General features: G+C 41.7%; 1 protein-coding gene across 2 annotated transcripts in view; it reads right to left on the reverse strand.

Annotated features, from left to right (window-relative positions):
- Nucleotides 1–23,652, reverse strand: part of BCL2L13 (BCL2 like 13) — a 34,635-nt gene that overhangs the window by 3,018 nt on the left and 7,965 nt on the right. Inside the window, exons 3-6 of one of the 2 annotated variants that reach the window (XM_054281909.1) lie at nucleotides 17,121–17,231; nucleotides 16,047–16,203; nucleotides 14,085–14,154; nucleotides 9,012–9,155 (exon numbers count right to left, since the gene is read on the reverse strand). In XM_054281909.1, coding sequence (XP_054137884.1) covers nucleotides 9,012–9,155; nucleotides 14,085–14,154; nucleotides 16,047–16,203; nucleotides 17,121–17,231 — 482 coding nt within the window. Of the gene's footprint in view, nucleotides 1–9,011; nucleotides 9,156–14,084; nucleotides 14,175–16,046; nucleotides 16,204–17,120; nucleotides 17,232–23,652 lie in introns of those variants that run through there. The other variant, XR_008483294.1, reaches the window with a different exon arrangement.

Genomic DNA, 23,652 nt, shown 5'->3' on the forward strand with positions numbered 1-23,652 from the left:
AGGACACCTGGAAACTTGGAGAGCTGGAAGGAAGATGAGAGGGCCTCTGCAGGAGCAGCAGCTGCCTGACCTACATTTCAGTAGGGATTACAGAACCCAGCTGCTCCAGCTGGCGTGTGCAGAGAATGGAACCCCTTACATGAGCTTTGCTGGGAGCTCCTCCTTTCCCTGACTTTATCACCATGACATCACCAAAATGCACCACGTGGTCATTATTAACCTGACAAGACACTGCTGTCTGAAACCAAACTGCAATGGAACAAAGAAAAAGAAAGCAAACACAAGTACACGATCCCAGCTGAATACCGCTCACTCCCCACTCCTTTCTGTGCAAGTGCTCTCTATTGCTTGTCTGTTTTCATCTAAGAGCATTCCTCTTATATTAATTTTATCCTGTTTCCAGTGCTATGTGAGGCCTGAATTTCTACTTTGTACCAACAAGCTGGTATCTACAATAATTCTAGTATTTTACTACAATTTTAGCTATTCTTCAACGAGTTCACTTTCAAAAACTGCCATTGTAACTTTAGCTACACAACTGAAGTTGAAACAAGCAACCAAGCACAGACACCCAGAGATGGTGACAGGGTCTGCTTGCTTTTATTTAGCTAGGAAAAATCTGTAGGCATCCTAAAAATTTGACAAGGGGTTTCAGCTGGAGAAACTGCAAGTGTAAAATACTGATTCCTTGCAATCAGCCCAGTTCATGTACTGGGCTCCATGTTCCATGGTCTGGAATATTCCTTTGGCCAGCTCAGGCCAGCTGCCCTGGCCATGCTCCCTCCCAGCCTCCTGTGCCTCCCCTCACTGGCACAGCATGAGACACTGAAAGATTGTACACTCACTCCTTTGGCCAGCAGTTTTTGCCCTGCATGTTGTTAAGCAGGAAATACTTTCACTGGAATATAGGCCACTAAGAGACACCTACAATCAAAGTAAATTTTTTATTTCCACAAGTGATACAGACTCAAAAAAACTGCAATTAAACAACAAAATAATTAGGGGTAAAACCTGCAGTCTCCTGAACCTCTGTACTATCCTCCTCTCTGTTCAGCTCCTCACTCCCACAAATCAGGATGAATTTATCTCCTGTCCACACCACATCACAACACACTAGACCATGTCTGTGGTGTGACACTGGAAGAAAGAACAGGGACACACACCACTGATAGCAGCTCTGCTCTTAACATTCCAGTGGAAGTGCACACATGCACCGACTCACTCAGCATGAGGCACATACAAAAATATTCCAAAACCACACTATGTGCTGAGGATTTGTGAGCTCTGGTGATTGTAGAAAAAAAAACCACCAACAAGGGCTACACATGGCCTGAATTCCCCTGAAGTCACACACTGTGCACTTGTAAAAGCCAAGAGGCTTTGAGCCATGACTCAGCAGCCCACAGAGGGGAGAATGGAGCCACCTGTAGTCATGGGGCAGTGGGAACAGAGACTGCCCTGAAATTACAACCATGCTGATACTTCTAAATACATACTCTCACTGGAGATCTGCTTCTCACAAAATACAGGCAAGATCTGGGCACATCCAGAGGGTAACATGCAGGATAAACTGCTTTGGAGAGGGTAAGGAAATGAAGGGATGGTTACACAAGGAACATGGGCCATCCTCCTAATTTCAAATACCCTGTTAGTAAGTGTAGCAACACTACACCACAGCCTGCCTTCAGCAGGAGGGCCAAAGGGACTCAAGAGTTTCATTGTTCCTTTTCTCACGCAAACTGTGCCGACCTCAAAAGAGTTATCAGCTGCTGGCTCCCTATAAATCAGAGCCTTATGCAGCCTGGCTGATTCCTTTCTGTCTTTACAGACAATTCACCTTCCGTGTCAGTGCCTCAGGGCCACAACTCCCCAGCCTTGGACAGACACATCTCCCTGGCTGGGAAGGCTGGGGCAGAGCTGACACACTGGCAACTCCAGCACTTTTTCGTTAAAAGCTTATGAAGCTTTAATTGAAAATCCAGACAGTAATAGGCATTATTTAGGATCCATGATTAATATTTCTTGAGCTGAATTAAGATTTAATACGTAAAGTCAAGCGGATAAAGCTGGGATTTTGTGCTGGTTCAGTTGAGGTTTGCACTTTGGTGGGGTTTTTTTCTTTTTAAAGCGGCTGTGATAAAAACTGAATGACATTTAGGACAATTCTCTTGATTCATCTACAGATGTGACCCAGAAGCAAATCTCCAAGAGGCAGATTATTTCAGGACAGGATGGAACATGTGGAAGGATTTAATAACCTGAGGAGGCCTTATGTAAGCCCTACACTTTAGATTTAATAGTAAGTAAGGAATGTATGTAAGCATTTCTTTATCTGCTTTGTTTACAGACAGACTGTCTACTGTTTGTAGACAGTTTACTGCTTCAAACCAGAAACATCAGGGTTGCTCTTTCTCATATATGTGGTTGGAAACTTGCAAACCTGGGAGTGGTTTAGAGAACCACATCAGGTGTGGTAGAGAAGCTGGAGTCCCTCACTGCAGTTCCTGCCACTCCTGATCCCAACCACTGCCACTTGAGGGAAGAGTTGGCACAACTCAGGAGACAGAGAATTGCACATTTCCCTGCTTGGCTAGAACACAGCAAGAAAGGCCACATCCCATGAGGCAGTCCTGGAGAAAAGATCAGCTACAGAAATCAATCACTGTGCTCAGCCTATGGGGTTTGACCCAGGAATGCTCCACAATCCACAAGTTCCATTTCTACAAGTGACAGGAAGCACTGTTAACAAATGTGGCACACCTGCCCTCAGGAGAGGCTACAGCCAGTAGGGTGAGCCACACTGGACAGCAGCAACATGGCAACAAAATAACAAAAAAAAAAGTCTGAAAGCTCCTACAGTAATATAGTACAGAACTGTTACTTAAAAACACCTGTTCACTTTCAATTACGATTTAAAGACAGCAAACATAACAAAACGTCCCCCAAAACATAGAAACTGACTCTTACGTTGTCTATATTATCTTTCACAGTTTTCCAGTATGTCTGTTATTAAGTGTATAAAAACAAACAGGCTCATTACCTAAACAGGAAAACCTTTAACTACACATAAGGAAAAAAAAAAATCCTTATTTGACAAGACAATCATTTCAGCATAATTTATGCAAAGCTGCTGCTGGTGCCAAGAGATACTCAAATCAAAATTCTGAATGTCTCAAAGATAAAAGCAACTCTTTTCTCTACAAAAAATAGTAGGAGTAGTAACACACATTGCATCTATAATAGAGATGAGATGAGATTAGAACAGAAGAAATCCCCATTGAGGTGTCCAATAGAGCATTTGCTGTATCTTAGAGCAGACTCTGAATGCCCTGCCCTGTAAACTCCAAAGACCAGGAAAATGCAAAACACTGTGTCTAACCGCTGTTGAAGCTTCTAGGGTTTGGTTTTAAGTGTTCTTAAAAGCTCAACTGGTCTCTCTGGTTCAGTTCCTAAAGTAGAAACAAGGATGGATATGGATAGGCAACTCACACAAAACTCATTTCTGAAGACACAAAAAACCTCACCTGAAAAATACACAGCCCAGCAAGCCACCTGTACCCCCAGATCCTGATTTTGTCCAACACAGGCAAAAATTCTGTACAGGTCAGAGAGAGCCACCAGAGGAAAAACCTCCATGTTCCCTGAGCTTCAGCCCCTCAACATGAAACTAGACAGAGCCACATAAAATCCCTGAGAAAAAGAGTATCCTGAGGTTCAAGAGGAAATGCTTGCAGAACACAGTGTCCCAGGAGAGCAATCTTGGCTATGATAAAAATTTCAAGCACTCAACTCAGCTAGGAAGTTTCTTAGGTGAGGGCGCTGACTGTCTTGTAACATAACCTATCCCAGAGAGAAATGAAATTCCAGAGGTGCTTGGACAGTGTTCTCATGCACAGTGTGGCTCAGGGCCTGGACTCAGGGATCCTTGGGGGTCCCTTCCAACTCAGGACCCTCTGTGCCTCTGTGGCCACCTGCCCCACACCAACAGTGTCACAGCAACGAGCACTGGGAACCCATCAAATGCATTTGTGCTAAAATCCAGTCTGAAAAACAAGAGGCAAGAACTGGCCTATGTCCAGGGATCCTGAGACATCTCCCACGGGGAAATAAGCAAACTTCCCACAACAACAAGCTGGGAATGTGCTCGCTGCATTATCTGTGGCTGTGGCAGAGGAGCAGCTGTGTGCTGGGGCAGGGGTGCCTGTGCCCAGGAATGGCTTCACTCCCACCTGCGTGTGCCCAGGCTCCAGGTGCTCCTGTTTCCATGCCCACCCAGTTATACCAAACCTTTCAGACCCTCGTGGAAGTCAGATCTGACAGTATCACCCAGCTAATGCTTCAGAGAAATTGATTACAAAGCAGCTTCTGACAACACTCAGATACACAACATTTTAAAATATAAAGAAGTCCCAAAAAGCCCTCAGGCGCTTACTGTGCCTCTGCTCATCCCTCTGAAACTGTCAAGCTAGGTGGAGCCAAGAAAAAGAGAGCAGAGTTCTTACAAATAGGATTGCACTTTTTATTAAGGGAAAAAAAGGAAAAGAAAGTCAAATGAACCACATCAAAGCACTTTGATATTGCAGCCACTGCTCTCCTTCCCTTCAAGGAATGCAGAAATGATCCTCTTCCATCCCTGCCTTCCAACATAACCTCTACAACCTGCAGGAAGCCAGCATCAAAGCAACACCCTTTAGGTTTCAGTCTTATGGGTTTAAAATTAGGTAAATTCAGTTATTTATAGACCACTTCTTCAGATTTGAAGTTGTTGGAAGGGAAAAGAGAAAGGAGATCCAGTTGCTCCTTTACTATTTAATGTCCTTCTTCAGCCACAGTGCCTAAAAATTTAAAATATCTATTACTGTACCAAAGAAGTTACATATAATAAAAGGGGACAATTTGCTGCAGTATTCCATGACACAAGGAAAAAGCAGAATTATTTTGAAAGGAAAACTCCTTCCTAGGACTCCTCTAACTAGACTGCCTTTTCTTGCCTCTCTGCCACATTAAACTTACTTCTCCTCCTCCAGCAGAGCATGTCTCTCTATTTCTGCATTGTCATTCCCAGGGCAGACACCTGGACTGCTGCAGATTTTCATCTTGGGAAGCACAAACTGACTACCTCACTTCCCTGGGATAACAATTGCCTCTTTACTCTCTTTCTCCTCCTGATTGTCAACACCCTGTAATATGTGCATTATTCAATCACCAGCAGCAAAGAAAACAACCAAACCAGCTGCAAAGCCCAAGACAAAACACTGGAGACACAGAGAGAACAGCTCCTCTGAGGCTGACAGGAAACTGTAAACACTATGGAAATTGTAAGCAAATTTACTTCTACCCCTTCAGCATGGGCACTTAAGTAGTTAAATGCAAATCCAGGTCTGAACTCCATGAGACAAAATCCCTGGGAAGGTAGAGACAATTTCTGCCACGGGTCACAATGTAACTCCCAGGCTGAGAAGAAAGGTTTTATTAACTGCACTCTGATAAACAGGTTCAAACAAGGGGAAGGCAGAGGGGCTGGTAACAGGAATGGGAACCAGAGGGAAAAAAAAAGGCAGCTGGTTTCCAAGAAAACTTACACTCTTTCCTCCTTACAGACATTCCCAGACATTTCTAAAAAGATGAAATCTAATCACGGAAAACAGGATCTGCAGAACTTGAGAAGAAATAAATTATTTGGGAAGGGGTGGGAAAGGAAGAGGGGAAAAAAATCCTTACCAACAGACTGGTCTTACTGTGCACTTTTCCAGGAGACCAAGAATTGCTTCTGATGCAGCAGCATTCAGCCCAGGAGGAGTCAGGGAGAGCAAAGAGGCAGCGGAGGTAGGAGGAGAGAAGGGAGGGGAGAGGAGGAAAGGGGAGGGGAGAAGACAAAAGGGGAGGGGAGAGCCTGCACACACTGCCTGTCGGTGTCTGTAGAACCCTGACTGCTTTTGGCAAAGGAAAGAACAAAGCTACTTGTAAATCCTGCTGGGTATTGTTTTGCAATGGCTCAGGATAAAGGAAGGTCTGAGTAGGACCAGTGGACCCACTAGTCAGGAGGAAGAAACGTGTGTCCCACATATGTCTGTTTAAAGAACCTGGAATGCCCAGCATGCTTTTTGCTCCAAATGAGGGATCTTGCTAAAACTTAAGAGTCAAACAGGTAAATGCAAGAGTCGCAGCCAAACCCATCAGAGCAATTAGTGAAAGAGGGAACATAAAACTATGCCAGCCATTCCCTCACCAACCCACCAGTACATTCCAGTCCCACACTGTCATCAAAGTTAGCTGAATTACAATTTTAGTGCCTGAAGGGAGAATGGGAGGGGAACACTCATTGTTTCAATACACCATCTAAGCACCATATCTCTGTGGGACTGGCATGGAAAATAAAAAAGCAACTTCTCATCCTCCAGGATATCAAATTTCTTGTTTCCCATAAGCCATGCCAATTTCTTGAAACCTGCTGCATAGCTACCCAATTTGTAAACCTTTATTCCCTTGAGCTGGAAATTTTGCTTCTGGTTAGCTGTGTACCGTCAGATGCTTTCCTGCACCCAGAAGCCTCCTGAGCTCACAGGAGAGCCCCAAGCCTTGCACACATGCAGAGCCCTGGGAGCTCTTCCAGCTGCACTGTGGCTGCAGAGGATGATGCAGCAAATGGATGGCACAGCTCTGTGGGACTCTGACTGCACAGATCTGCAGTGAGGCACAGGAAGGGCTCAGCTCACCCCTCACCTTGGACTGGCTACTCCCCTCCTGGCAAAGGCTGACTTCAATCCAAACACTGAGGAAAATCCCAAATGGTGCCAAGGGATGAGACAGCACCTGAGACACTACAGAGCTTTTCAGGTCTGCCCCTGAAGAGCTGAGTCCTGTGAAGCTCTCCTCTGCTCCAGAGCCACAGAAAACCAGACAGGCTATTCTTGCTTCTCACTTTTAAGCAAGCTCTCAGCTGCTGCAGGAAAGACCTAACTTCATACAGCTCCAAAATAACACAAAAACGGAACCTCTTACTGTCACAGCACCATGAGTCACTGGAGACTCCCAGGTTTACACACTGCCCTTATGGCTCAAGCAAATTACTGTCAACTTGATCCAGCACACAGAGCCCCTGTGGCAGATGCTTATCTCAAAAAACGCAAACACTCCGACACTTCCCTGTGGCTACCAGCCTGCCAGGCCCTTCCTGGCCCTTCTCAGAACACAACCCCTCCCATCCTGGCCCCATGCCCTGCTCCCAGCACTGCCATCCCATACTGGCAACAAACCCAGAAACACACCACAGGGTGAAAATGAACCTTTTCCTTACAGGGAGGAAAAAATAAAATATAACCATATATTCCCCTTCCTCCACAAAAAGCCCCATGCCCAGTGGGTGCCCATGCCCAGAGCAACTCTCAAAGATTAGTGCAGCTACATTAATTCATCTGGAAAGGATTTTCATCACCTAGTCTCTTTCCTCGCCTCTTGTGCTGTTTCAAAAATAGCTCTGCCCTGTTTGCTGCCCTGCCTGTGTCAGTCTGATTTTCTGCCTGGCTGGATGTGCACAGACAGGCTGGGAGCTCACTGGACACCCCCACCCTGCTCTGTCCATCCCTGCACAGCCAGCCAGACACCAAGCACAGCTGTGCTGGAAAGCTGCTTGTTTTCAGAAGCTTTGAGCTCTGTGAAGTGTGTTTACAGCAGGCCACAAAAAGGGGCTGGAGAACACATCACAGCCCTTCTGGAGGTCAAAAAACAAGGCAGAAAAGCACAGAAGTACTAACATTGATCTGTGTAAAAGCTGCAAGTAAGGGGCCTGCCCGGGGATGAAAATACTTTTGAGATATGAGTGCATCAACCAAGGTCATTTGGCTGTGTGCTGTCAGTGCTTCTGCCCATTAAAGACAAACAATCCCTCCCAAGGGCCTTGAGAACTGCTCTCCACAACTGCCAGGAAGGGAGCAGGTAAAGAAGCTGCAGATGTGCAGAAATTCTGGAACAAGCTACTCTTCCAAAAAACCCCTCAGGTAAACTCTTGAAATACAAGAAGCTTCTGAAAGAGATTTTTCCTACTAGTACTTTTTTATCACTGGGTTTTCCTGAACAGCTTTTCTTTTTAGAATAAATCAGCTTGCTGGAGCCATTTCACAAATCCCAGATTAATTCCACTCAAATCTGGCATTCTTCCCAAACCCAGTAATCTTAGGCTCAGCCTTCAAGACCCAGCTCATCAGCTGTGAGCTGCCTTTCTGAAACATTTCTAAATGCAACTTGCTCAGCATGCCATGACTCAGGAACACTGCTCACCATGAATTAAAGATTTCTACAAGGAAAGATGCAGCACAAAGAAATCCTGATTGCTTATTCTGTACATGTTCTTGTACAGCTATAAACTCTAATATGCATTAGCTATCTTATCACTTATTATAAAAGTTAATTAGTACCTATTGACATTTCTGTATGCAGTGCTTGCCAATTACCTATCTGCTAAGAAACTCTCTGAAATTTAAGAGGAGGAAAAAACCCAAATACCTTTTCCAGCAGTCACCAGAGGATGAAGACACCATTAAAAAGAGGAGCCTTTTGGGAATATAACCTCTTGTTACAGATGTCTGCTTCCAAATGCAGTGCTCCATGTATGTTAACAGGGCAGCACAAAGCTCACCATACTGCAACAAATTAGCACCTTAACACACACTGTATGAAAATTAATTGTTATCTGACACCTGAGCACCTCCTCAATTTCAACAGCAATCCAACAAACCGTGCAAGAACTGGAACAGACTGCCTGGGGAAACTGTGGAGTCCAATCACTCAGGTCTTTAATATCAACATCAGAAATGAATGGCTGAAAATCAGTTCTGCCTTGGGGCAGAGAAGAGAAAGAGATGACTGCCCAAGATCCCTTTCTGATCCTGACCTCCTGATCATTTCTTAAATTTCTTTTTCTGAGTCATTCCTCCTTGCATCTGCTTACTTCTAGCAACCCCTCTTAGCTTTCACTCCTACTAGGATCACACTTAGAAATGAGGTCTTCTTACCCATCCTCCTTGTTCAATGATATAATCTGCAGAAAAATCTTCTAGATATGTCACCCCAAAGTTCACAAGGGCACTCAGTGGCTCCTGGCCCCGTCTGGTCAGCTCCATCAGAAACTGTTGTAACAGAACCAGGGGCACCAAGACCTTCAAAAAAAAGGAAAAAAAAAAAAGAGTGTGAATAAATAAATACAGAAAGCATTATCAATACTACATTCCAGCTAGAACAGAATTCATGTGTCCACAGAAAAGGTCTGAGTCTTCAAGTCCAAATGTACCAGGGACTGTACACTTTATATATACACTTCTCACTTCTCATACTTGTGAGAAGACACAGGGCAAACACACAATAAAATGCACTAAAAAGGAAGCACTTAATCTGCTAAGCAAAAACCCACAGTCTAATTGAGCTAAACTGAGAGAATTTCACATTTAGAATCAGTCTAAGAGAATTTCACAGAACACCACTGCAGTGTTTTCTTAAGCCCCACTTTTTTCCCAGCACAGGGTTCAGGTAGAGAAGCAGAACAGGTCCAGAACTTGCTACCCCAGAGGTGGAAAGACAAAACATCATAAACAGCTCAAAGGGATATGCATCCACATGCAAACTCATACACATTCTTGAACAGGGACACTGCACTAGACAGTCTCTTTAGAAGTTCACACTTAGCTTTGAGGCAGGACAGAAACAAACACCTCCACCCAGCAGCACAGCATTACAAACATGTTTAAAATGACAAGCACAAAGCCCTTTCCATGTCAAACTCTCCCCCAATACCAAATTTAACACAGAGAGATCTTCCTCCCTCCTTTCCTACTCCCATTCCTCTTTAGAAACCTTTAAACTGAATGCTCCGCCTTAACCTAAACTGCTCTGGAAGATGCAAGACTGTGAATCCACCTCCTTCACATTATACAGTTCTAAACACTTCCTTCTGCCATTATGTTTTTGTTCACCTAAACAACATGCAGTTGAACTTTTAAACTCTAAATTTATTCTCACAGAGTATGCAAGTGGCCCTCTGGGCTTTGTTCATATGCAGCACCTCGCCAGGGTCGGGAAGCTGGCATGAACTGAAGTCATTAGCATCTGAAAAAGCTTTATTATGACAAAAAAGAAAAATATTTGCTTTACTGCATTTTAATTGAGGCAACTGCACTGCACATCTATTCACTGTGCAGACTGGAATGCTGTTTCCCAGCTGCACAAGGGAGATGAAGGCTCTGCTACTGCTCATACTCACTCCTAGTGCCTCCTTCCCTCTCCAGTCCCTTCCCCTATCAGCCTGGTTCTCCTTTCTGTAAATATCCTGCACAGCTATTACCAGAAATCACACCTTAGTGTGCAAAGCTGGAGGAAGATGAATAAGCAAAGTAAGCTGGAATTGAGATTTGTTCTAAATTCATGGTGGCATCACACTGAGATTGACTACTAAAACCAGATAGGGCCTAAAAATGCCCATAATCTGATAAATTTGATGTTCCAGCTCATTAACAAAGGAGCCCAAGAGTGTGGCAGACAAGTTATGTCACAGACAGATAGAGAAATTATAAAAGAAATTAATAAAAGAATTTAGAATATATTTATTTATTTATTATATTTAGAATATATTATAAAATAATTTAGCAGAGCAGGCCTCATAAGATCAGGCTGGCCTGTCACTTCTTCTTAGTGCAGACAAGTACTTTGCAAGTACCCTTGGTATCTTGGTATGAGTAGTTTGTTAACACAACAACCAATTCTTGAGGAGAAAAACAACCAGCACCTGCATAAACATTAAATCTGTCCCATAAGAATCAGTGAAGAAAATACATAAACAATTCAAGAACAGAGAGATTTCATAGAGAAGTAAAACATCTCTTACTGACCAATGGCAAGAAAGCTGTTAGCCAATTAAAGCTGCACAGAAGGCCTCTACAAACTGTATAAAATGAGTTGTGTGAATAAAGAATTGGCTTTTCCTGCATGAAGAACATGGAGTCTCAGCTGACTGACTACAAGAAGGTTATAGCAGTGTTGATCTGTGCTGAACAGTTAACACTGATAACTGTTAACACTTCACCAGGGATGTCATGGTGCCCGAAGTTTAAAAGTGTTTGAATTTTAAAAGATTGGTGTTTTTGAGGTTCTTACAATTAAACTCAACTCAGAGGCAGAAGAGGTGCAAGATCATAGTGCACAGATATAAGGAACAGGCCAAGATGAGGTGTCAAGAGGAATCAAAACAACTCAAGTTCAAAGCTAGGGATATTTCAGAGGCTTTGGGCACACCCACATAACTCTACAGCAGCATGAACACTGAGATCTCAAAATATTTGACATTTAATGAGGCTGAAGGCAAAAGAAACAAAAGCAAGGAAGGGCTGCTTGGGAAATGAATGGAGCTAAAATGCTGGCATAGTGAATATGATTGTTGCCTTCTTCCTTTGCCAGCTTGATGCCAAATCCACCCATTCACCCAAATTCAGCAAACCTCTTCAGGGCTCAGAGTGAGGGACCAAACTCAAACTCCAACATCCAGTCCCACACAGAGCAACAAACAGCACCCAGCTCTCCCTTCCTGCTGAAATTCTGACACTCCTGCTCTGACACCAGCAGGAGCAGAAGAGACTGGCCCTAAATCACAAAACAAATCACCTCACAGTACTTCCATGGAAGTGAACGCCACCTTTGTGTACAGAAGAGCAGCTGTGTGAACAGTGGTGAGATTTAAGTAGAACAAAGTAAAAATACAGAATCTGCAATTCAAAGCAACTGCAACTCCTTCCACCAGGATGCCTGGGAAGGAATGCTAGGGGCTATTTATATTTTGACTGAATAAAAACACACAGAGAAAAGAAGCTGGCAGGAGAAAACTTCTAGGGAATCATTATAAAACCCACTTTGCTACCAGAAGATAGCAGATTGTGTAAATGAAACTCTTGTGTCCACTACGCTATTGCAATCCCATTGTACAATATTACAAATTTAAATGTACACAAAAAAGACACAAAGACAGTTCAGAGGAAGCTGTATTTTTTGAAGGAAGCTATGTCCAAAATTATTGCGGTTCTCTGTACCTTTTGACTATTTCAACTTAAAATCAATCCAATTCTTCACATGATTATTTCTTATATTTTTGTTGCACTATTCTTTGCCCCCATTAATCAGTAAGAATGGGGCACTGAGATGACTGCTACCCTACTCACCAGTTCAACTGGCTGTCAATACCAGTATGTGTTATCCTTTCAAATGATGGACAACAGTGGGATTATACATTCTGGATATATGTATTTAATCAGTTTTAAGCAAAAAGCATAAAAACTCAGCAGTGCAGTATTTAAAAATTTTTATTATGTTCATTTTATTATAGAAATTCAATTTGCCCTGTATGGGGTGGTTTGGAATTTGTTTTTTTTTTTTAATGAGAGCCTTATTTCAAATAGAAGATGAAGACCCTTGTCCTTTCCAGAATTCAACATGAACATGTTTTCCTAACAGCTTCTTCAGAGTAAAAATTAGGCTGAGCTGAGATGGCGGGAAAGGTATCCAGATTTCTTCTGTTACAAAACACAATTCTGATTAAGATGATAAAGGAAATTAAAAGGAAATGAAACCAACACAAATGTTCTGCATCTCCTCAAAACAAAGATTATTGAAGGAACTGCTGGGCATTCCTGGAGCTCCAAACTACAAACAAAAACAATCCAAACAGATGCTGTGCTGGGGTACAAAACTTCCCCTCCGGATTGCTTTTATGCCATTTTCACATGGACTGTGTGTTTTGCAGCAGCAAACGTTACAGGCAAGCAGAGCTGATGACAGAGATGTTCTGGATGATGCTCTCCACCACAACTGATGGGGACTGAAATCCACAGAAATCCTGAGCTCCAAATGCAGCCCTCTCATCCAGGCAGGAGGATTCATCCATCCTCAGGAGGTGGGGACCCCAAGCACACTGACCTGACAAGCCCCAGGCACCTCCTCCCTTGCCAGCTGGGCCACAATGCCTGGTTTTATGCTTGGCTGTAGCCTTCACCAGCTGAAAAGTGAAATGTGCTAGCTTAAGCCACCTTCTTGATAATCAGATTTCATGGTTGTTTAAACCAAAATGCTGTGAATCACAAGATGACAAATTGAAAGAGCACACACATAAAGCAATGATAATTGCTGGAGCCATGGGCAGTAACTTGTCATGCAATGTTTATTAAACTGCTGTACAAGGGCCCACACCCTTGCTTAGATGAACACTTTCTGAAGTAAGCAGGGAAACCTAAGTCAGGAAAAAGTTTTTCTGGGAAAAAAAATGTAAAGAGGAGGGAGAAGATTTCTTGTTCTATTTTAAATGTAAGACTACATTTTACCACTCAAATTGTGACTACATTTTCAAGTAGTTATTTCATTCTTTCATTCTTTTTTGATGCCCACTGAACCCATCAAGGAATGATTATGGTGATGAATTCAAATGATTAATGAAAGATGAATCTGGGAAGAATAATCTACTCATTCTACATTAAAAGTAATTTAAGATAATTCATTTACAGATTTGCATTTTGTTTAAAAAAGAAGATTCTCATCATTTGAGATAACTACTCTTGAAACCAGGTAGGAACACCATCCCTACATTTTCTGAACAATTTAAATACCATGAAGATACTATCAATTTTTATTTCCATCATGCTCAGCACTCTTTTTTACATTTATTTTAAACCTGACATTGGAGCAGAGAAGGAGCAGAGAAGTGTTATGAAAAAGCCATCTCAGATTTCATTCCAAAACTCCTGCATGAATTAACCTCTCTTGGGAGTTTAAAAAAAATAAGTCAAGCAACATGCCTAACTTTCCATTTTACCAAACTAAAGTCAGGTTGACCTAACACTTCAATTCAACAACTTCTAGCTAAATTATCTGTAAAACTACCTGCTATGTGCACTTCTACCACTCTGAGAGTGCCATTTATTTCACACTAAAACCAAGTTCTTTCTATTTCTGGCCCTCTGGGAAGCACAACTGCAGCTAGTACAAACAATATGGCCATCAAGGAGACCCAAGACACATCCAAGGACACATCCAAGTGCAAGTGACAGGTCTGGTACCTTGTTCCACCCACTGGCATGAGCAGCTGCCTCGTGCGTGCGCTCCCGATACTCCTGATACGTCACCGGCCTGCAGAAGTTAAACCAACACTGAAAGTTATAAAAGGAAACAAAAGAACATGATAAAAGAAAGTTCTCAGTTTCTAGAGGATAAAATATTTGCACATGCATTACAGCAAGTCATTTTCAGGAGCTAACAGGTCTTGTGGTTCAGGACATAAAACACCAGCACCAGAGAGGGTCAGGAAGGCATCACCTTTCTCCCACGTGCACACTTGGATATAACTGGTGAATTTCCTAATAATTTGATACTCTACAACTTAAAAGACATTAGATAGGTAGGTTCTCTGATATGCTAGAAAATTTCTAAGCTCTTGCATATATATTTTTTTTATAATCTAAGATTTTAAAGATAGAAAATTTCACTAAGAAATCCATACCTGAGCTAGAGGCCAATGCAGAGAAATAGTGTGTAATCAATACAGGCTATGGACTAACACAGACTGACTGCATTATGTCAGAGTTGAAACTTGTATTTGCAAGAAACAGCACTTTTGATCACAAAACCCCTTCATACTTCAGTAGATACCTTTATTCTAGATTTATCACATCTCTACTTCTCTGAACTGGGGTGATGGAATTCCTCTCTTCCATACTCTTTTCTCCAAGATCGTTTGGCATCTCAGAGTCAATAACAGCAAAAGCTTTCTGCCAAGTGACAGCAGAAGATGCACTGCTTCAAAAGCAGCTGTCAGCCCAGCCCATTACAAAAGGCAAGTTCAGGTTTCAATTTAATGGAAATAGTGGTAACTGGCATTGGACAGAAAACTGCTTCTTGAACTCCAGGAACCTGTCATGATCTAACAGTTTACTGTACCCTAACACCTGTTTATATGCATGTCAGAGGGCAGGAGAATAAAAGCCAAATTAAAAAGTATTGCATCAAATAGCACTAGTCCAGCAACAGGGGGAAAAGAACTGAGTTAAAGCACAGTGGGGAAAACATAATTTGTGTTTGTCATTTTAAGGGCATTCTCTTGACTTCCTTGGCACATTAATTCTTTGAAACTAAATCTAAATCAATCAGTGGGATGAGCAGAGCAGGAACAGCTGCAGGAAGGATATTATCAAGAGATTAAACAGTAGCTCTAGTTTGCCTTAGAAAAAGGCAACACGGTTTCACAGGCATTTCTGACTTTATGTGTGTACATGCATAAACAAAACATTATTTAGAAAGCAAATATTTTCCTATAGAAAACATAGCCTAGAACATCAGAATATCAACAAACTAGAACCAATTAAGTGCATGGCTGCATTTATGCAACTCTTCCTAAAGCAGCACATTCCAACTCCAGCTCTCTACCAACACATTTTGGAGGTCACTCAGAAAAGCCTCAAGTAGCTCATGCAGATCCATTAAATTTCATGCTGGTCATTTATAACAGAAAACCAAACAACCACAACAATTGTACCAATTTGCAAAGACATTAATTACGGTACTAACATGCCAACTGCAATGTGCTGTTTACACAATAAGTTTAAGCTGGCAGGACAGCTGTTAAGGCACCAAGGTTAGCCCAGGGGCCCACATCTGCTTCAGATGTGCACCTGAAGGGTGGTCACAAGGTCTGTAACTACCCTCCCTCTCATCAAGGGCCAGACCACAAACAAACCCTCAGCTCCACTCTGTAAGGCTAAGGAAACTGGCAATGGCAGCTCAAACTGCTTGAAGCAGCCTCAAAAATTCAGCAACAAAAGCCTAGAAAAATTTTAGAACTTACATTGCTGCAAAAAGCAAATACCACAAAGAAGTATTTGCACATTACATTGCAAAACAAAACAAAAAACCCAGCCAGATAAAGGAAGATTGAAAAAGAAAGAAATGTAATACAAGATGCAGTCCCAACTTCAGAATTCACAGTGCAAAAGGAAACACCTTTGAAAAAGCAAATGGAAACTCACTTGCTAAGCAAGGTCTGCAGTGCTTTGTGCAGATGTTCCTTCAGTTCCTGGGACACTTTCTCCCCCAGATGAGCCAGGCAATCTTCTATGGAGCTCTCTGGGTTGGCAGGGCTGAACACTGGGGAAGTGTGGCAGTCAAAGCCTGTAGTGGTAAATGCTGGGAGAAGAAGGTAAACAAAATCAAACAGATTCACACAAGAACATCAACAGTCTCAGATTTCTTATCCCTGCAGTTTACACAGTTTACACAAGGGACAAAAACCATCACAGCTCTGTAGTCAAAGCATGCAATGATCAAATCATAGTAAAATTGTCCTAATACATTCTGAAAGTGCTACTTACAAGGCAGAGATGACTTTGAGCTACATTTCCCCACCAGCTCTTGTTTCACAATTGCATCCTAACCAGAGGTTTGCTGAATGTGCAGCTCTTCTCCCATTTTAAGCTGATGCCAACCCTGGCATCTTCTCATAGTAAATTGGCCCACACATGGACATCTCTGCAGCAGTACTAGAGCATCCATTTTTAAATATTATTTTGTTCATAAAACCTTTTCCTTCTCAGTTTAAAACTTCTAAGAAAGCTCCATATGAAAGAACTTAAACGGCTCTAGAGTGTTTCTATTTCAGATTTCTGATTTGCAGCACACATGCAAAACAAAGATGGGTTTGAAATCATTTCTATAAAAGCCACATCTCCAGGTCAAAGCATACCACAAAAAATAAACCTGGTGGAAAGGAGAAATCTGAAGGTTTAAGTGTACACTTATTGACATATTAGCTCCTGAGGACTTCTGCCATCAAGCGCAGCAGCTTAAGGGCTGCTTACTCTTCATTATTTATAGTAGACTATTAAATGTCATCCAGTTGTTTGCTTTGGCCAGGCTCCACCACTCCAAATAGTAATGTTTAACTATTTTACTCCATATGGCAATGTATACAAATCTTGTGGGGGGAGGAGGATAAAGAGATTCAAGGCATTCAAAAATCTCTTTAACTGGAGTACCTGTTACAAATTAACCACCATTACAGTGCATAGACATTATGGATTGAAACTGGAAAACCTGAAGAGCACCTTCCAAGATTTCTTCATCAAGACGTTTTAGCTCCTCCTCGATTTCTATTTTAATCTTCTCCAAAGCCTCTTTCTCCAGAGCATGTTGTGCCATAAGCTGTTGTTGAGTCCCTGAAAGAAACCAGAGAAGTCATCAAATGTTTTAATTTCAAGGTAGATTATGGAAGATGGTATTGAAATACTAAGTATAAAAGAATTTGAGATGAAAGTTGGATTTCAGACAGCAACAGGTATGATCCCTACAGAGGACTTTTGTAATAAGTTTTATTACATGAACCCAGAAACAGATAAACTTCCAGGTCTATTCAAGGTAGAACTGGTGCTTTAAATAAAATTTTAAAAATAAATAAATAAATAAGAACTGTAAAGCTACAAACAGGATACACAGGAACTTTAAAGGCAACATCTTCAACTTAAGACCAAAAGCAAACCAAGGCACATCAACAATCAGCCATTACACCTAATGCATTTATTATCAAACCACACCAAAACAAAGCAGACTGGCATAAGCTTGATTTTTAGCAGCAAAATATAAGATTTATATTGATGCCTGCAAAATCTACAACATTCTCAGAGCAACTATGCAATGACATCAATGGAGAATCCTGAAACCTGTGAACTGTGCATCATTTCCCTGGCCATGAGGAGTCCACAGACCACAATTTAACACTGGGCTCAAAAGAAAGACTGGAGGCAAAGGACCTCACAATTGTCAGTCAGTTGTCAATGCTCCTCTCTTAACCAAGAAATTTAAGAATTTGAAATGGCTACATATTCCCAGAACTCACATGCCATGGTTTGGGATCACATTTTCCACGTGCTGACTCTAGATATTGGTAACAGAAGTTGTTTCAGCCATATCAGTCAGGGTTACACAGAGTCTCAATCATCTTAGTCATTATTCTGTACCAAGAGACACAAAACTGTTTCCAAATAAATCTAGTTACTCAGGACATCTGAATTTCTGACCCTTTCTGCACCTGCACCCAGGGCTACAGTTCTACCCAGACATCCAGACAATGTTCTGCTCTACAGACATTCTTCACCCAGCAGAAGAAAACAAAAAGGGAAAGGATTTGTATCTGTAATGTTGATGTCATCTGACTCAATTTCCTCCTCATCTCTTTCACTTCACACCCAGATCTTCAGGTAAATCCTGTAAAATCCAGGGGAGCTTTCTGGCACATCTTTTTTCATTCCTGTTTTGAAGGCACTAAATCATAATTTGGTGGTCTCATGAATGAGAGCTTTGTGGCCTGTTTCCTTTGGTTTGCTTCTCTGCTGGAACTCAAAGTGTTGTCTTGCCTTCCCTTTTCTTCCACAATGGCCACATATAATCACTAAATTTCATAAAAGGGTGTGTGAAAACTGTAAAAGCACTTAACACACACAGATGTGTGGTTAACTACACACTAGTGAAGTACACTGTGCATTTTCTGTAATTAAAAAACCACCAGACAGTAAGCTTTCAAGGTCTCCTACAATTGAAAAAGATGTTAAAAATCCACAGTATCAACCCACTGAACATGTGTTAATGCTTAAAAACTCAGCAGCAGGATCCCTCTAAACCAATGTATGCTTAAGTCAGTATGAAATGTTTTCATATATTTCTGTGACCAGTCACTGTAATTCCACTTCACTTAACCACACATGTTCAGAATAACTTTACTTCACTTCTTAAATCCCTTCCCAAGTAGCATCTCTGCCAGTCTGAGTAATAAATTCCAGAGAGGAGCAAAGTATTCCTCCTTTTGGTTAATGCCCTGTCAGGAGTCCCTGCTCTGGAACCAAGTGCAACAAGTGTGAGCAAGTTCACCCCTTGTGTGAACCTGTGCTGTCCCTGGGTCTGGAAGGACAGAGGAGCAGCCATTCTCACAGGAATAATGTGACAATGATCACCCCTGACAAGCTGTCATACCTGATGAGAAGTCACCCAGAAAAGGGAAGGAAGGGAAATTCCACTGCTGCCAGAGCACAAAGAGCTGTTTGGATAATCAGCACTGCACTCAATGGTTTCCATCTCCCAACACCCACAACTCTGCAGCAGCTGCTGATTCTGAGAGCACCTGACTATTCAGCCATGCCAGAACATCAAAACCCCACCCCTCCCACAGCACTGACTTTGCACTCTTTATTCCCCTGATAAAGAATGGATTCCAGCTTTCTGCATCTCCTGGATATTGACTGCTACAGCAAACACTGCACACAGCAAAGCTCCTAAGTGAGGGGTACCTTTTTCTCCATTATCCACCTTCCAAGTCACAAACAGGCAGAAGAAAAAAGTAAAACCAGCCTATTTTAGGTGAGAATATATTTTCATTATCGAAGATGCAAATGGTCACACCAGAAATGTTGTTTGTAAGAGCCAAAATAAGTACTGAATGCTTTCCTGTGCTCAAGAAATGGGTTTGCATCTTCTGGGCTTTTGGCAAACCAACTCTGCAAGGCTCTTCCCAAGCCAGAGGCACAACAAACCTCTGTTACAAGTTCTTACACAACCAAGTTAGTGCATCCTCCTTTCTATTTATGGAATAAATGTTCACTTTGGCACAATTATGTTCCTGTTGAGATTTTGGGTTTCAGGTATCTGGAAGTAACTTAAAAAGCAGAGGAAAATGTGTTGTGAAAGTCCATCAAGTGCTGCATCAGGGAGCATCTGACTGCTAAATAAATGTGATACTTCAGTAAAACTCCAGGAGCTCACTAACAATAAAGAGTAACCTGTTTGCCAGGGTTGATCCCAGGAGGAGGAGGGATGGAAAGCATTCATCAGAGCTACAGAGTCTGTACATCTCACTCTACAGTGCTTGAGCCAAAATTTCAGCTAACAAGGGACAACAGGGACTATAAGGAGAGACTGAAAAGATGTTTTGCCTTTTTGGTTCAAGGGAATGAAGGATGATTGGAAAAGAAAGCCACTGATGTCACAGATTGCTCCTGATTTTTTTTTTTCTTTCATGCTTGCAATTTTAATTTAACAATATCTTCATTCTTGAGTTCTCCTAGGTCTCTATATTAACTTCTGTCCAGTTGACTTAAAAATTTACTTTCAGCATGACTGTAATATTTCTTTAACATCTCACACTTTAAAAAACATTAAGTAACACTCTAAAATTACCGTAAGCTCTGAAAAGTTACAAGGATATACAAAATCTCTTTACAAATGTATTTATCTGCTTCCTTTAATGAAAATACATCCATTACACCAGCAAACTCCAGACCATGGACTGCCATACAGGGATGTTGCCCTTGATTTAAGAAATGTTTAAAAGAAGCTCTTTAGAAACCATAAGAATGCTCAGCTTAAAAGAAACTGAAAAAGTCTAAAATGTTAAAAAGATACAAGATATTGCCAGTTAACACAATTTATTTTTTTGTGGGCAGTGAGGAAGCTTAATCAAGTGGGAATTGACACCCCAAAAAGCTCCTTTTCCTTGTCTCAGTTCAGGGAATAACTTCCTTATTACCATGAACTGGACTGCTCTGACCTACAATGTGAATCTAAACAGCCCAAAAACAAGCTAAAAGACTCACTTTCCTACAAGCCAACAGTGGGTACCATGTGTGGGAAACCAGGAAAATGGCTCAATCACAAACCCCATGCTGCACTTCACATGGTAATTCCAAAAAGACAATAAATGGCCAAAAGGGCATCGAGCACCATAATTGGATTGAAGTGCTGTGGACAGCATGCACCTCAGGGGAACTGTAAAACTGTCAAAACCTTGCTCACCTCTTGACTAACCTATGTCACCATGCAGTAGTGTCACTGACTATAAATCTTTCAGATGCTCTGTAAACTAAGGGATTATTGAAGATTTTTCACTCTGTCAAGAAAAACACAGAAAACCCAATTTTCTTCACAGTGTTGGTTGTAGCCACAAGCTCAAGGGATGGTGTAAAACAATGGGGAAGTAGATTAAAATAGAGAAACACATCAAAAGTCACTCCTTGATAAAATATAAACAAACATTTGTAATATAAACACATTGAATCACAAAACCAAAGTACTTTGACTCACTTGAAAAGTTAGTAATATTAACAACTGCAGCAGAGTGGAAGCTTCTGTAATGAGAGTGACTTCAGGGGGAAAAGTGTAGAGATGTTTTCCAGTACTTAATAATTATTTTCTGTGTCTGAACCAGTATTTAGAGGTATGAAAAGAGTTCTGAAAAATCACAAAGCGTCCCTGCACAATCTAATGAACAGACAACTGAGAGCTTCCACACATTTTAAATATAGGTACTGAGAGCTTCCACACATTTTAAATATAGGTACTCACTGTTGCCTCAAACCACACTGACTTACTCAGGTGATGCTACTCTGAGTGTTTTATCAATTTATCTGATTTGTTCACCTACCAAAAATAACAGAATATACTGCTAATAGATTTTGCTTTAAATAAACTGCAGTGACTGCTATGAAGAATCATTATTCTGGAAAAACTAATGGGAAAAATCTCTCAAAGCACTGGCCAGTTAAACTTGCTGGATTTACCTCTGGAGACACTGAAATCCATTACAGAACCCTATAGAGCTATAATGTTTAAAGATTGGCTTGTCCAGTAAAACTGTCTTTTCTTCGAGAGTCTGGAATACTGTGGATGGCTTTCTCTTCAGTCCCTGTGCTGAAAAGAAGATAGCAAAATCAAAATTTCCAAGTCCTCATCAGGTGTTGATTTATATCAACGGTATTTGCTTGGAGCCAGAAGTTATTTTAGTGGTTGTAATTGAAGCCATCCTTCTTGAACAAAACCAACCAAGAGACCCAAAAGGAAACATAGCAATGTAATTTTCTATGTAATTTCTCTGAATTTTCTATTCACTGAAAAAAACCCTCCAAAAATCATCAGTCTTGGAAAGCACATTAGACCTACAAACAATGAGAAGTTTTAACTGGAAGTCTATCAACCAATGTTAAAGTTTTATTCTTGTCTCAGTTTTTGAAACAGAAAAAAAAACTAGTTCAAAATGCAGGAAAACAGAGGCAGAAGATGGTAACAGAGGCAGTTCTGGCAGAGATAATACAGTGCCACTCCTGTTGGGAAGGATCACTTTTGGTTGGGTGGTTTTGACCCACCAGATACACCTTCTAGTTTAACTGGAGTGTTGAAACTCCACTGAAATCTGGGACACTGAGGTAGAAGGACACTCAAGGGAAATACAGAAATCCTACCACCACCTAGGGCACCTTTTTTCCTCCTCTCCCATGTTTGGTACACAGGCAGAAGATGCTCCAGTGGCGACACAAGGTGGCTGGAACTGGGATCCTGAGCTGAACTGCCCTCTAGAGGAGTCCCTCACTCTCCCTCTCAGGCACACAGGGAGCTCAACTCCACCAGGGCAAGCTGAAACTTGTCTTCATGGATACTCCCATTACACTGAATATGATTCAGAAAACTTACCAGGAGTACAGTCTTATTTGGATCTGAGAAAAATAAATTAAGAGAAAGTGCTGCAAACTTTAGTCAAGGCCTCATATGAATGGAACACAAAATGCAGGAGTTTGTTCTGCAAGTGGAAAGGAAACAGGCAATAGGTAAAATTGCTGCTTCATTGCTTCCCATGGAAGGTCTGTCAGCACAACATCCAAATCAGAGCAAAATAAGATTAAGGACAGGTGTTTTTTATTGGAATCCTCTCAATTCACAAATCAATGGTGTTCAGCCATAGAGTACAAAGACTCCTGACCAGTATTTTGAAGTGCCACAGAATTCTACAATGGAAGGAATTTGGGATCACTCAAAGTGTTGTATCAACAACTGGTGACAGTGCTTGGAAACCACACTGACAGGCGAAATGCTGTGCTGCTGTCACTCCTCCTGTGTCTGTCACCAAACCCAAAGTCTCCTCCTCAGGATGGGATTCCAGTTCATTTCCATTTCCCAGCTTTCCCGTCTCTCATTCTCACCAGGTTTCTCAGCCCACACTGGGGACTGTAACACCCAGCTACACCTCCCAGCAGCGCATCAGGCAGGGCAGGAAATATCCATTATGGGCTGTGCTCCCCTCCTGGGGACTGCAGATTACAGCCAGCAGGCATCAGCCAGGTGCCAACAACCAGGAGACACTCACTGGGTATGTAAACTGCTCAATAGTCAGGGGGATGCACACAGCACTCTGAAATAACCACACACAGCCCAGCAGTGCACCTCAAACACTGCTTCATTACAAGCAAGGTGAGCAAATGTAGGAGAAAGGATTTTTAAAATGTAGCTAGCAGACAAAAGAAACCTCTCAGAAGCATGGAAGGCAGAAAAGCACCACCAGGAAAAGTGAGTTAGGAAAGAATGAAACAAATCCTGATGAAGCATTTGCTTAGTTCAATACAGCCTGAAGTCCATTCAAAGGATTACAAAACAGAGTGAGAAACAAATTGGCAAATTAAAAGAAAGGCAAAATCATTTAATCCTAAGGCTTTGATCAGAAAGCAGCAAAACCACTGAAAGACAGACCTAATTAAAGTGAAACACAAGCAGGAGATGAGACCTTGTAGTCACTGTCTGCTTTGGTAAATGAGGTGGGGAAAATGT

Source organism: Melozone crissalis, unplaced genomic scaffold (genome assembly GCF_028551555.1).
Source record: "Melozone crissalis strain CALT ecotype California unplaced genomic scaffold, PUWL_Pcris_2 ptg000033l_1, whole genome shotgun sequence".
Taxonomy (NCBI): Eukaryota; Metazoa; Chordata; class Aves; order Passeriformes; family Passerellidae; genus Melozone; species Melozone crissalis.